General features: G+C 38.6%; 1 protein-coding gene across 1 annotated transcript; it reads right to left on the bottom strand.

The window, feature by feature from the left end:
• Positions 1 to 7,502: 7,502 nt before the first annotated feature.
• On the bottom strand, positions 7,503 to 13,445 carry LOC135705098 (uncharacterized). Its single transcript, XM_065226673.1, has 8 exons — positions 13,388 to 13,445; positions 9,544 to 9,815; positions 9,200 to 9,345; positions 8,850 to 9,138; positions 8,626 to 8,787; positions 8,042 to 8,159; positions 7,860 to 7,978; positions 7,503 to 7,784 (listed from the first exon to the last, which is right to left on the bottom strand). Exons 1-8 carry the CDS (start codon positions 13,443 to 13,445, stop codon positions 7,503 to 7,505), a joined length of 1,446 nt encoding a protein of 481 aa, XP_065082745.1.
• Between the last annotated feature and the right edge of the window lie 376 nt (positions 13,446 to 13,821).

Genomic DNA, 13,821 nt, shown 5'->3' with positions numbered 1-13,821 from the left:
ATTAAGTACCTGCATTTGTCCTTGTAATCTGAAATTAAACGTGTTTCAAGTACTTTTGATTTTGACCCATACCTATTTATTATATCTTAGTTCGACCCAGGTGACTAAAATGCTTCATTTTGAAGTTAGTTTCGTAGCTGATTTTTAAATTACATAGGGTATATGCTCCAACTATGCTCACACGCGTCCACTATGTCGCTCCACAAAAATACGCATGGGTATGTCACAATAGAAGCACGCCACAGTGGAAATCCCGAGCCATAGTTCAAACACTTATCCCAAATCAAAATGAAGCACATATAAGATAAGTTACAGTACCATGTACAAAAATGATGTTTAACATTGTTCCCTGAGTAAAACCTCAATGAAAACAACAATGAAAGCTTGTCACGCAAATAGAAGTAGCACCGTTGGGCACTTTGTGAAATATTTCAATAGTATAATTCTCTTGCAAACCCAAATAATTCTATGTCCGTAAAAATAAATAAAATAAACCCGCCAGTATCGCACCCAACGTCAGTGCCGTAAACGTACTACAACGCGGCTCTCAAACAAAGGAGTAACACGTGTGATACTATCACTGCTGGACTAGATCTTTGGTTTTCTCATGCAGTGGTTCATCAGAGAGGGGGAAGCTTAGTAATCCCTATCGCCCATGGCGCCATTCTATCGTGGCATGAGCCAGAACCTACCATCTTCAACACTCCACTATAAAGCATGAAATTAATCCCGCCCAACAAGGTGCAAAAACTAGCCAATGGGAGGGACAACCTTATGAGGGTGAAATTGGACCAAAATATCTTAAAATATATAAATGTAACGTAGCTATTTTATTTATTTATTTTTGTGTCGTCAATCAGAGTTAGGAGTTGATTATGATTACAATGTACTTCATATGTATGGCTAAAGATTGCGCGCAACCCGTGCCTTTTCAAATCAAAGGTTGTTCAAACTTGTGTTTACCTGCGGACATTTTTAGAAAGGTGTTTTTGCTATTATGTATGACACTTAACAGTACTGAGGAGCATCTTGAGTGTGTTGATTTATTTCCTTTTAGTCCGTTATAATTGCTTATCTTTTACAGACACGCGTATTTCGTCTATTACTTCTAGACTTCATCAGTGCCGAATCTGCGAGTCTTAGCACAAATGTCAATGATTGCAAATAACAAACAATTATGCATATAGTTGGAGATGATTAGCGTCAAATATCAGACTTAAAGTGAGCATTTGATACGGTAACACTAAGATTTTTTTTCGTGTTCGTTAAATTTTACCAAAATCAGAACAGCTCACCGTTCGGTAAAACTTTGACTTTCATTTTAAAGTCCATTGAATTAAAAAATAATTTCAAAACATGTTCAATCATGTTTAAACCATCAAATCTTGTCATGTTAGTGTAGATTTACAGACTTAGAAATAACTAATTTTACACGAGACGTAATCCATATTGGACGTAAATCATAGAACGTAAACAAACATTTCATGTAAAATTAAGTGTTCTCAAACCGAAACATCAGCTACATGGCTACTTAAGAAGCTATAGAAAACACACGAGGAACTTCAGGCTCCAAAAAGTTCCGATGCGTACTCCTAGCAACTTGAAGTTCCAAAAAGTACACCTAAGCACTTTCCAGGAATTCCCATTCCTACTCCAGGACAACATTTGAATAATGGCACGAAGCTAGATTCGGCCAGAAGATCATAGGGCCCTCGTGTTGCAGGAAGCAGATGCTTCTGTGGACACTCATTGAGGCAGATCTCCTTGTTTACAGTCCCGGTAGTCACGAACGACGCACTCCGTTTACCACAAGAGCAGATCGCTTGCCAAATCATGTATTTCTTGGCAAACTTTGAAAGTTTCTGCTTCCTTACTTCCTCCGGAACATCAAACTTGTGCTGGGCACACGTATACAGTCCCTCCCGGTCCTTGGCTTTCTGAACGAAAGACTTGGACAGATTCAACTTTTTGGCCACATCCCTGACCGAAGCATTCGGATTCCGCTTAAACGCTTCCACGACACGCTTGTGATCCTGATTTCTAATAAAACATCCATTCTGACCGCATTTCTCCTTCCGTTCGATGCTCAGAGTTTCGTAGTAACGTTTAATCACACGACTCACCGTTGACTGCAGGATTCCGAGTTTTTTTTTCGAAGTCCCGATGAGAGAGTTGAGGATTTTCCAGGTGCTTGCGCAAAATCAATTCGCGACGTTGCTATTTGGGTGACGCCATTTTTTCCGACTTTCGAAAAACTGACAGCGATAAAAATACAGTGTAAACAATACACTCTAAACTACTTCTACCAAAATTTTCAATAGAAAATATTCAACGGGTAATTTTCTACAGCGTTTTTTCCGTGATGCAATTTGATGTGGAACACCCTTTAGCACCTAACGGCAGTGTAGTGCATCAACTTTTAAACGGGCACAATTCCTATTCTATGAGCGAAAATATGAACACCAACATATCTGTTCCTTTTTTTTCGCTCACAACTATTTATGCAATGAAAACATGATTTGCTTTTTAAATTTTAACTTGAAATAAATTAAAAACTTTTTTTTGATTTCGATCAGAAACGCCGTTTCCTTGCTAGAATTTTTTGAATCATTTCAAAGACGCTATTTTGAAATTTTACAACACCCTTCACCATTCCTCATCAACGGATGAGTTTGGTAAAGGGGATGATCCGATTCGTACCTTCATCAAAATTGTCTTTTGCTCGCTTTCTACTTTCTATACATACAATTTTCACACTTCCGTACTGAACGGAACTATCAACTCTATACTTTTATCTCATCATCGATCGTTTAATATGACCACTTAAGGTCTTATATTTGACGTTAAGCATGTCCAACTTGGTAAATCGTTAAATTTGTGCATGAAGTAGGGTAGAGCGCTACTTCGTCGTAATCGCCCATTTCCGTTCTATCGATCAGAAGAGATCAATAATATCAATTATTTCACCGTGCACAAATCAATAATAGGTTTGTTCCGATGCGCTAGTTCATTAGCTACAACATAAACCCTGTTAGAGTGCATTTTATGAATATTTACGCTCATTGTTCTCAAAACAAAAGAAGCGCTCCTAGCACATCCCCTTTTTCTACGTTTATCCGTAGGACGAAGAAAATCTAATGGCGTTTCAATGCGTTAGGACGGAATTGAAACTCGTAGAACGAATTTAGAATCAAGAAGCAGTGTTAGATTTTAGACAATATCTCATCAATTTGTGACTCTTTATCAAACCCAACGGTACGTATGGAAAGGTGAATAAATTTGCAAGTCATTTTTGACAGAAATATTCCATTTTTTGTTTAAACTCGTTCAGAAAAGAGAGGTAAAGCGCGGGTTGTGCTTAGTAGGACGGAAATTAGATCAAAAACCCTAATAAAAACACGATTAATCTAATCTTCAAAATCTTTTTAGTTCGCGCTCAGGTCATAATGTCTATTTTATGTTTATTTTTAGAGTGAGCGGTAAATGGGACCCTCGACCGAGATTGGGTCTCCATTCACCATTCATGTGGATGCAAACAAAAGCTATCCTTACCGATGTTGATCAGTGAAATAACAGTGAAGATGCCTAAACATGATCCGCATGCTTGAGATGAGTAAATTAGTCGGTCAAACGTACATAGGTAATTCAATTTTTGAGCATTACATAGCCGTCGAGTGGTGAATAAGTACCTCACGGTACTTGGATCTCAATTACTTCATCCTCATTCGCATGACAGCTATCGCATTGACATTGTAAGTAAATCTTTGTATTATACCTATTAATACGTTGAAGATTCTCGAACTCATTGTTGTCAAACAGCTTTCGTATGCCTACGACAAGTTTTCATCGAGCTGCCCTCGATTTGAAGGTATGTATAAGCCCCGAGGGCACATTCTACCACCAGTCACGTCACCAAATCATTAAACTGCTCACCGCTCACCCAATCCAATTGGTTCTTCGCCTCTACATCTCAAGTATAGTTCTTAGTATCTGTGTGGCTGTTAATTCCAATTGGGCTTTACTTTAGACAATGTTTGGAGAATATAAAAAAAAGCAAATATTTATCGAAAAATCTCTATGATAACAAGTCGAATAAAATTATTTTTGATTTCGTCATCACGTGTTCGACTTCTAACAGCGTTCGTATGTGACTGTATTCATAACTATAGTGATTGAAAAATAAAGTAAATTAAATCTACTTTCTAATGGTACCCATTTCAATATGCTGAAGCTAACTATAAGTATTAATCGAAAGCGTAATCAATCGTTGAAAATCTCCGTAGAGCGTCAACAAGAATGTGTCAAACAACTGTAATTCCCTCCACCGCGCGCCGCACAGAAGATTAGGAAAGAACAAACTTTCAACAAGGCAGAACCTGCGCACAAGAAAACAGCAAAGCGGTTGAACCACAAACGTACCAATTTGTTTCGCCAAATTTGACAACATCGGTGACAACTACTATACAACGGCCACAGACTGACAATGGACGATGATGGTTAGTGGTTTACCTTGAACTAATTAAATTTCCGAAAACGAGCTGAACCTCGGCGAAGTTCGCTGCTCTGAAGAGGATGGCACAATTTCCTTTTTGCGCGCCTGCCAAAATTGCTCTTCTCATAAAACTTCTGGGTCTACACACCCGATCCGTTACAGCTTCTGCATTAGTGGGAAAACCTGTTCCCGCTGTCTCGTCGCGTTACTTCGGTTTGCTGTCTGAAGAATCATAAATGTCGTGGGAGGGGGTTGGATGCAATGGTGATGGTATAGGGGTCTCACCCTACCAGTCGTGGACGGTTATAAACCAGAATGCAAATGTCATTCATCTACCTACCTCTCTACGATGATGTAGCAAAACAAAACGGTGGTTGGTGCAATATTTTGCTGATTTTTGCGAAATTTTCACCGCCTTCCATTGCAGAAGGAAGGCCAATGAATTAGTTTAGAAAACTGCGCACTTTATTAGATAGAGAGAATGCGTTTGTATTAGACGCAGGGTGGCCAGATTATTTTTTTCATTATCGGTAGCTTCTCAAAACTTGTATCGGTAGTTATCGGTAGGCCGTCTCAAGAAGGCTTTCCCGAAACTTGAAACCTTTGTGAGCGGGGGGGGGGGGATACTCTGCTTCAGAACAATACACTGTCCTTCAGTTCTTCTGCTTTAAACCTAAGAGGAAGAGGAGACTCTTATCAACAATCAATACAAAACTAACGATTTTAAATTGGCTCACTACTTGACTAGCCTATTGGTCCCAAGCAAATCGATTAACGTATCCCATTCTAGTCGAAATTTCAGCACTACACTATGTTTGTTTTGATTCGTTATGAAAGTTTTACAGATAAAATGAGGGGTTCGTGGATTTTCCTATGTTTCGAGGGGTGAATCGATTAGCTTGGGACCGAAGATAGTACCAGAGCTGAGCAAAAAAGTTGAGCACGTTTCTTCGGGACCTACTAGTCTTAGAGTTACCTCTATGGTACAACGGTACTGCTTTGTATGTCTGTCAATGGTATTAAACGTGCCGAAATCAATATTTCTAATTATGACTACACGGAAAACAAAACATTGGAAGTTATTGAACATTTGTCAAGATTACTAAAAATCTGTGATTCTCGGTAAGAAAAGTGAAAAATCGGTAGTTTTTAACCTTTCGTCTGTGAATCGGTAGGGATCCCGAAAATCGATAGGACTACCGATAAATCGGTAGGTCTGGCCACCCTGATTAAACGATAGCGCACGCGACAAGGTTTCGTTTCATCATTAGGGGTGATCCAAATAGATTAGTGTGAATGATGAAAAGTTTTCTGGTGTGGCCTTGGAGATGGGTGACATTTAATTTTGCATGAGAGATCATCGATGCCATTGACTGACTGTATGTCGGTTGATAGTATAGACAAGCAATTTTCAAATTTCAGGCAACCCACTTTGGCGCCAAAATGGCCTCATAACTCAAATTGTTTTTAAAACTTTACACACTTAATCTAGCTCGGTAAAATCTCCAACAGCCGATTACTTCGGCATTCACTTTTGCTGATATCACTGCAAAATATCTGTTTGTTAGCTGATATCTCAGCAAAATTTTATTTGTTAGCTGAGTCTCGGCAATTGTTTGACTGAATCTCAGCAAAATAAATTGCAGAATTACTCGGCTGTTGGAATCTCGGCGAAAAAATTTAAGTGTGTACACACTAACTTATTTTTACCGAACTCAGTATAGTTTTTGACGAGATTAGAACAGCTGAGCGCTCGGCGATCGTTTCGGTAATTTCAACAGATGCTGAGCAATCGGTAGTCAAGGCACTTTTGCGAGCTGTCAAAAAAAACCGAAAGGATTGTTTTTGCGTGACAACAACTCAGTAATTTTTTGAAAAACTTTCGGCAAAAATATAGATCATGACACTCTTGCGAGCTGTCAAATCTAACCGAATAGACTGTATTAGCGTGAGGACAACTCAGTACATTTTTGAAAATTGTTCAGCAAAAATATATAAATTGCATTGATCGATAGCTGAGTAACTCAGTATTTTTTTTTGACGAAGTTCAGTAATTAAAGAATATTTTTTGTTCCTTAAATTATTTACTGAAAAGCAGTTTTTTTTTCGGAAATTTTTTTAATAGCGTAGTGGGTGGTGTAGTCCACCCACCGCTATTTCTCAGCTGTCCTCCACCCAATTTAACTGAATTTATAATAATGAGGAATTAAAAACTATTCATCTACACATTATCAGTTCAATTGGCAGTAAAACAACCAAGAAATCGCTGTAGGTGGACTTCACCACCCTCCACACTATTTGGGGGATTCCTATATAGACATATATGGGAAAGGATAGACGTGAGTTTCTTTTATAGTGAAGTTTTATTTATTATTTTATAGAATGATTACATAGGCTGGTTCGTCTCTCTATGGTTTAAAGAAAAATGTGCTGCAAAAAATAATATAAATGTTATTGATATTCCGCGAAAATAATCATTCAGATGCAGAATTTTAAGGATAACAAATACAAGCATTCAGTGTTCACTCGGCTGTCGACAAAAGCAGGCCACTCTCGATGTGTGCTACGCGATCGTCTGTTTTCTCGACAGCAACCATTGTGTGGTCCTCCTAATTGTTCTTCATCAGCAGTTCTTTCGGTCGATGCGTCGTCGACTTTGGAAAGCAACCGTATCGTGATGAGTGTGTGAGTGCTGACCACGTTTTGTGTCCATTGCTGCAATGGACGCGCTCTGACCCTCGTTGGCATACAACAATTTGCCATACAATGAAACTACTGGAAGCGGCTCCAGTTCTGATGGAGGAGGCTTTTTGGATAGCGGAAGATAAAGTGTTTATTGTGTTGTACCTTTTGACTATAGTTTTAAGATGTATTGTATAGTGACCAAGAATCCTCGGCTCTGTAAAGTTAATTCGGTTGAGCCTTATCAAATAAATTAATAAACAAAAAAAAAAAAATACAAGCATTTTTATCATGGCAAACAAACGAAATGAAAGCAAATACAGGTTAATTATTCGATGCTTTGCATAAGTCGCTCTCCAGTTGTGGTTAGTTGACCAATTCCAAGCAAAACATTCGAGATGAATGTGTAGAACTGTTTATCCGTTGGATGGCATGCAGAGTTGAATACTACCATTGATTCACATAGCACACGGAAGCAGTGCTTCAGATCCGATTCCATCAAAATGTTATTCCGCTTCCATGTAACAGCTGCACTTGATCCACTCTCCAGAAAATTTCCTTTTACATAAAGCATTGGCACTTCATTCGTATCGGGATACGGGTCTTCAGGCTGTAACCATAAACATAACAAAAACATGTAACAATTTATTTTCCCAGTAGCCATAACTGACACAACAGCACACACCTTAATCCATTCTACGATTCCTTTTACAGTATTGTCCTTTGCTGGATCTGCGTCCCGGGTCCTTTTGGCTCCACGAATCGGGCTCTTCTGCCGTATTATTATGAGCATTCGAATGAAATCTTAAAAAGGCAACAGGTCAGCAGTAGAATAATTGTTATCAGATTCTAAACATTTTAACTCACCGTCTTTCACATGTTTGAAAAGATCGCGATAGCGTGACAACAATTTTGGTTGCAGATATTCGAGTTTTTCTTGGAAATCCGGAGCATTCGGGTACATCATGTGAAATTCCAAAGAAATCTATGATAAAAGAGTAAATTTGTAATTACGTATACAAATATCATAAGTGTGGGCTCTTCCCAACACAATATTGAAGAGGCTACCGAGTTAAAAAGGATATCAAGTCAAAAAACTGATTCGTTAATTTGCTTTCTATTAAATCAACGGGCTGGGCATAAATGGTTAGCATCCATGCTTCTCACACTGAAAAGGACCACCCACATTAGATCCGGTTGCGCTGCGTTGTGTTAAGTTGCTTCAATAAAAAAAAACTCTTGACTGCATAATGAAAGCTTTAAATTATATCAGACCTTTGTCGCGAAAATTAAAATCAAAATAGTTTTGATTAAAATAGGAACAGCAAACAAAGATTTGATTTCATTTTGCTAACGTACTTTGCTCAGGAACCCTTTTTGTCTACTTGGTAGAAAAATCTGCTGAGAGTGTAAAACTGTAACGACACTCGCAATCAATAACAGATGCTTACCATGGACCCATTGAAGGCAGTTGCAACAGGATAGATCTCAAGATACGTGTAGAATGTTCGTTTTTGGCGCAAATCTTCCCGTTCATTGAAAGTAAGATGCCAAAGCTCTTCAGCACGTAGTTTGGTGTTTGGTCCAGGACATAGAAACTTAAATTCTCGCGTCTATAATGTAAATAAAATACAATTATGGATATAAACTAATACACAAAACATCTACTACTGACCACTGCTTCCATATCAACCTCTTGTTCCGGATTGGCTGGACCGACATCAACCTCTCCTCCAACGTTGATCTCCTCAGCTTGTAATTTACGTCGATTTATTACGCGATCTCCTGATGTCCTTGCCAAATACTCCATATGATAATGCAAACGTCCACTGTGGCGGTGTTTACCCCGACCGTTGGGATGAAACCATAATGCCTGCGGTACATCCGGAGTTGACGACGACAATGCCGGGTATGTATGCACGAGACTTTGTGCCAGGAGGTTTTTGTGATAAGCAGACGGGCGGCTAGTAATAAGAATCGTTACATTTTAGAAATGATCACAAAATTAAATACATTCATACTTACAATCCATACACCGATTTAAGATAGTCGCAGAGAATCCGTTTTATTGCACTCATGCAATTGTCACTTGGTTTCTGCCCTTCATTGAGTAGTTCCATTATTGCTTTACCGTTCGGAGTGCGTTTGAAAATTAGATTTATGTCGATGACCTAAAAATCAAACGTTCATTGCACATTTGTTTTCATTACTTAAAATTACAGCGAAATACGTCTTTATCAGCATCGATATTATTTCATGCAAGGGGTAAACAATATTCTTTCCTGTGTGTCATCTACTTCGGAAAAGAAACCCTAAATGCTTGGAGCAAGATCTACATGCTGATGAAAACGTAATTTACTCTTACTTACCGTTTCCAGAATCATTCCCCGGTATTCGTTAAAACCTTCCAATGTGTCCTCTTCGTGAGACTCAGTTTCCTCTGTTGTCATATCTTTATATTTTTCCTGATGGTCATCTCCTTCGTGATATTCCTCAAGTCTTTCTTCAATAACCGTGTCGTCGTAAAGCTCCTTCTGTATGCGTTGAATTAGTTTGATAACCTTGGTACGCAGCTTAAGGCGTGCAAAATCGTTGTTATCTAGCTCCATGAAAGTTTGTAAGTCGTCTATGCCTTCATCCACTGAAAATGAAAAAACAAATCAACCTAATTAAAAAAAACTGACCAGCACTTATGAATGAGAATAAATGAGAATGTTCGAAAATCCTTCTGTTGTTGCACATTGTAAACAAACTCGGTTGCTCCTCCAACAATCTTTGACATTAGAACACCTATATGTACTCACCTTGATGTAAATGACGTTAGAAAAATGTTTGATCAAATAAACACTAATCAAAATATCAGCAACTGCAATTTTCTATTTTTTACGGTTTGGCCCATGGTGGGTACATACATGGTGATACAGCTTTGTCACTATATAGGCGTGGAGGTCGCGGGGGGGGGGGAAGGGAAAGTGCAGTTTTAGAGCAAATTGTAAACAAACTCGGTCGCTGTCCCATACAAAAATCCAACATGGCTGAATCATGAATTTGACACATTAGAACACCTATATGTAGTCACCTTGGTTTGGCCCTTGATGCATCCAGTGGTGTCACATTAACAAATTTTTGAACACGGAAAAGTTGGGTCCTCCTTGTTTATCTTGAAACTGTATAAGCTTCTATAATAAGTTTCTTAGCTCAAAAATAGGAACCTTGATCAAAGCAATCTAAAAAGTGAACAGCGTTGTTTTTGTTATGTTTTGCATTTATTTAAGAACTTCGCTGGGAAAATTGAAGAAAGTTATTGCGGGAAATGGTGTTGGCTAATCGTTAGTCGACTTTTTGCTGCTGTGTGCTGAACTTTCGAGTGTATGTATTTCATTCCACATAAGCTTACCTAATAAAACATTGTACCATTATTCAATTTTAGTGATCGGAAATAGGTTCATTGATACCTCGGGAGACGTCAGCTGATTCTAGTAGCTGATAAGCGGATTCATTGGATAGCTCCAGATACGAAAATATGTTATGAATGTGGTGCATGGATCAGCGTACTACACGGAGATAGAGGAAACATTATTATCAATGCTATAGACAATGTTTTCAAGCGTACAAACCTTAATTATGATGAAGATTCTATTTAAAAACATAATGTATTTAGGATATTTTCAATAGTCTTGGTTATAAAAGCGCCTCGATATATATTTGGTGGAATTGTCGTACTTCTTCCAAAATGAAAATGTCGTGTGTTGAAAAATGATTTCAATACTGATGAAACGGTCTCCTCCACTCACTTGCACTTCGTAAGCTTGTACAAATTCATCATAGGTAGCATACAGTTTCACAAACTCGTAACAGAAAGTATATCCGGCCATCCAGTTCCATGATTTCGCGGATGATGCCATAGTTAGGAAACAATAGATTGTCGTGGTTCTTGACAGCAACTACCGTATTGTTTCGAAATTCGATGCCATTGATTATTATACTTTTAGGACGGAAAACGAACTGATATTTTTCATCCAGATAAAACTTGCTAAGCGTGTTATCTTTATGCATTCTTGGACCAGGTCTAAACGTGATCTTATCACTGAATGGATTTTCAAGTAGATCAATAACGGTACGGAAACATTGTCGCTCGGCAACACTTTTGCAGATGTTTTTAAAGTTACGACAAGTCGCAGCCTGGTTTTTTAATGGTTTGTTTTTCTGTTCAAATGGCAAACAGTTGAATTGTTTAGCGCTTCCATTTCGTCGAATAAGCTCCGAATAATGTTGGAGATTCTGGCTTTTGTTTATTCGTTTTTTAAAATTTTCAAAAAATAGCCTATTGTATAAGCGCACATGCTCATCAAACCAAGCTAGCATATCAGCTGAGACGACAGGTGAAAGAAGGATTCTAGTGATATTTATTAGATGCCCAATCATTACCATATATTTGCAGTCCTCTGGTACTTTGTGTCCAAACAAAAATGGAAAAGCCCTGAGAAACACGAAGTTTTGGGTTGCCGTCTGCTTCATTCTGTGTACGCCCGGGGCAGATATCATTTCATCCGTTATGTTGGCCATAGGTCGATTTTTGCGGTCCACATAACCAAAATTGAATGTGGAGATTCGATGATTAATAAATGATTTAGTGAAGAATAACACCTTTTGCTTTACATAGCGGTTCAACACCAGTTGTAACGTCAACGAAATGATGCCTTCGGCCAGGTCATGCATAGCATCGAGTGACCAGTTTTCTGTTATGTGGAAGTTTTGTAACTCATTCAAAATACTTCCACAAGCTTTGAGACCACATTCGGAAGGACTTTGTTCACCATCTTGAACAGCTTTCAAGTTAGCGTCATACCATGCAGTGTCTCGCAAAGGACACTCTCTTGTTGGAACCTCATGAAACTCTGGCCGGGAAATCGTACACACTCTGCAAAAATATTTCGCACTCGGTCCGAGTAAACCAAAAACGTCATGTATGGCCAAAGAATCTCCGCAGAACACCGTAACTGTTGCTTGGAGTACGAATATTTCTTCACCATAGTAAACAGTTACACCTTGTTCAAGTTTTTTAAGATCAGCAACTAAAGGTTCTAAGATTTTGTTATAACCGTGTTTTTTTGCAAGACTCGACGACACAAAAATTGTTGGAAAAATCGTACTGGGTGAGCTATTCCATTTTTCTGGAAAGTTTTGAACTTTGAAGCATACGTTTGATATTTTGTTTTTCCCTGCTCGAGAACTGAAGGCATTACCCAGTTCTACGTCGTCCTGGTATAAAGAGAGACGGATCACATTTGGATGCTCTTTAAAATAACCATTACTATTGAACAGAGAACCTGTCCTGAAAGAGCTGTACTCTAGAACCTCTCTAGTGTTTAGAGGATCTGTTTCAGTCAGCAAAAGTCGGTTGTGCGGGTCTCGAAAAATAAGCTTGAGGGTGTCAATAATGGGGATGTATGAAAATGTCTCATTGACATACATTTCGTACGGCATATCTTGTGCATGGCTCGTTACGGTTCGTTTACCTACACATTTTGGTTCTGGCTCTGGTATATTCACTGCCATACTTTTAAGAAACGACTTTCGAAGAGGACACGTTTTAACATCCGCAAACAGATCCATGTTCCTGAACGAATTGAAGAACTGTTGCGCCTCATCGTTGTTTATATCAACGCCCTTTGATGCAAGGAAAATAACAGCCTTCTTTTCCAAGTATTCTGCTACTTGCCAAACAACATTTTCGCAAATTTTGATAGTTTCCAAAACCTTGGTTTGCGGAAGCCCAACGTCACCAGCTAAGCGACAAATGCTCAACGAAGCTATTTTTTTAATTTCATCGAGAGAAAGCATTTCCTCGGACGGTTGTGCTTTACCCCCGGTGTTACTTTCATGTTGTCTTAGATAGACCTCTTCAAGGAGAGGAGGTTCCCGCAGTTCCTTAAATTTTGGGGAAGAAGCTTCCGACAGCAACGGATGCTTCTCTTTAATGTGCCGCTTGAGGGATTTTTGGTTTGTGTACCGCATATGACACCTCTGGAAGGTGCAATCATAAAAAATTGCATCCTTTTGAAAGTCCCCGTTTTGTATGTGCCAAGATAAGTGGTGTCCTAAGCCTTCCAAGTATCCGGGAACCGATCGCCGGCAGAAAAAACAGATTATGCTGTCGTCTACCGTCGCAGTATTCTACGGAGAAAACATAATGAAAGTAAATGTACTTACAAAGTATTTCCTTCGCTCCTACATCGCACTGTTCGATCCGCTCGAAAATTCCGTCCATATTCCCTTTTTTAGACAAAGATCAGTGAAAACTTTTAGAAAAACTAAAACAGTTCAATGTTCACTGCGTACGACAAAATTAGCAATACAAAATGGCGCGCTTTTGAAGTTTTTGACAGATGTTCCACGTGAAATCAAAAATAACAGTTTGTTCAGTAAATTTTAACAAACGTTCGGTAATGAAGTGATGAATTTTTAGTAAAAGTAGCGAGACGTCAGTAAGAGCTATTACTGAAATAATTGGCCACAGGAGAGAATTTAAGTTTACAGAACATATCAGTAATGAAAATAGCAAAACACAGTAAATAATATTAGAAAATACTGGTCTTCAGTTACTCACGTTACTGTTTTCGGTATAAACATGGTAAAATAGCCGA

This window comes from Ochlerotatus camptorhynchus, unplaced genomic scaffold, assembly GCF_037179485.1.
Source record: "Ochlerotatus camptorhynchus isolate MF236.1 unplaced genomic scaffold, CSIRO-AGI_Acam_v1.1 ptg000257l, whole genome shotgun sequence".
Taxonomy (NCBI): Eukaryota; Metazoa; Arthropoda; class Insecta; order Diptera; family Culicidae; genus Ochlerotatus; species Ochlerotatus camptorhynchus.
The sequence above is the reverse complement of the archived record's forward strand: the minus strand, read 5'-3'. Positions and strand labels throughout refer to the sequence as shown.

Coding starts and splice junctions, on each gene's coding strand:
- LOC135705098 (XM_065226673.1), bottom strand. CDS start 13,445: ATGGACGGAATTTTCGAGCGGATCGAACAGTGCGATGTAGGAGCGAAG. Junction 9,816..13,387: donor AGGAGCGAAGGAAATACTTT/GTAAGTACATTT, acceptor TTTCATTTTCAG/TGGATGAAGGCATAGACGAC. Junction 9,139..9,199: donor CTTAAATCGGTGTATGGATT/GTAAGTATGAAT, acceptor TCTTATTACTAG/CCGCCCGTCTGCTTATCACA.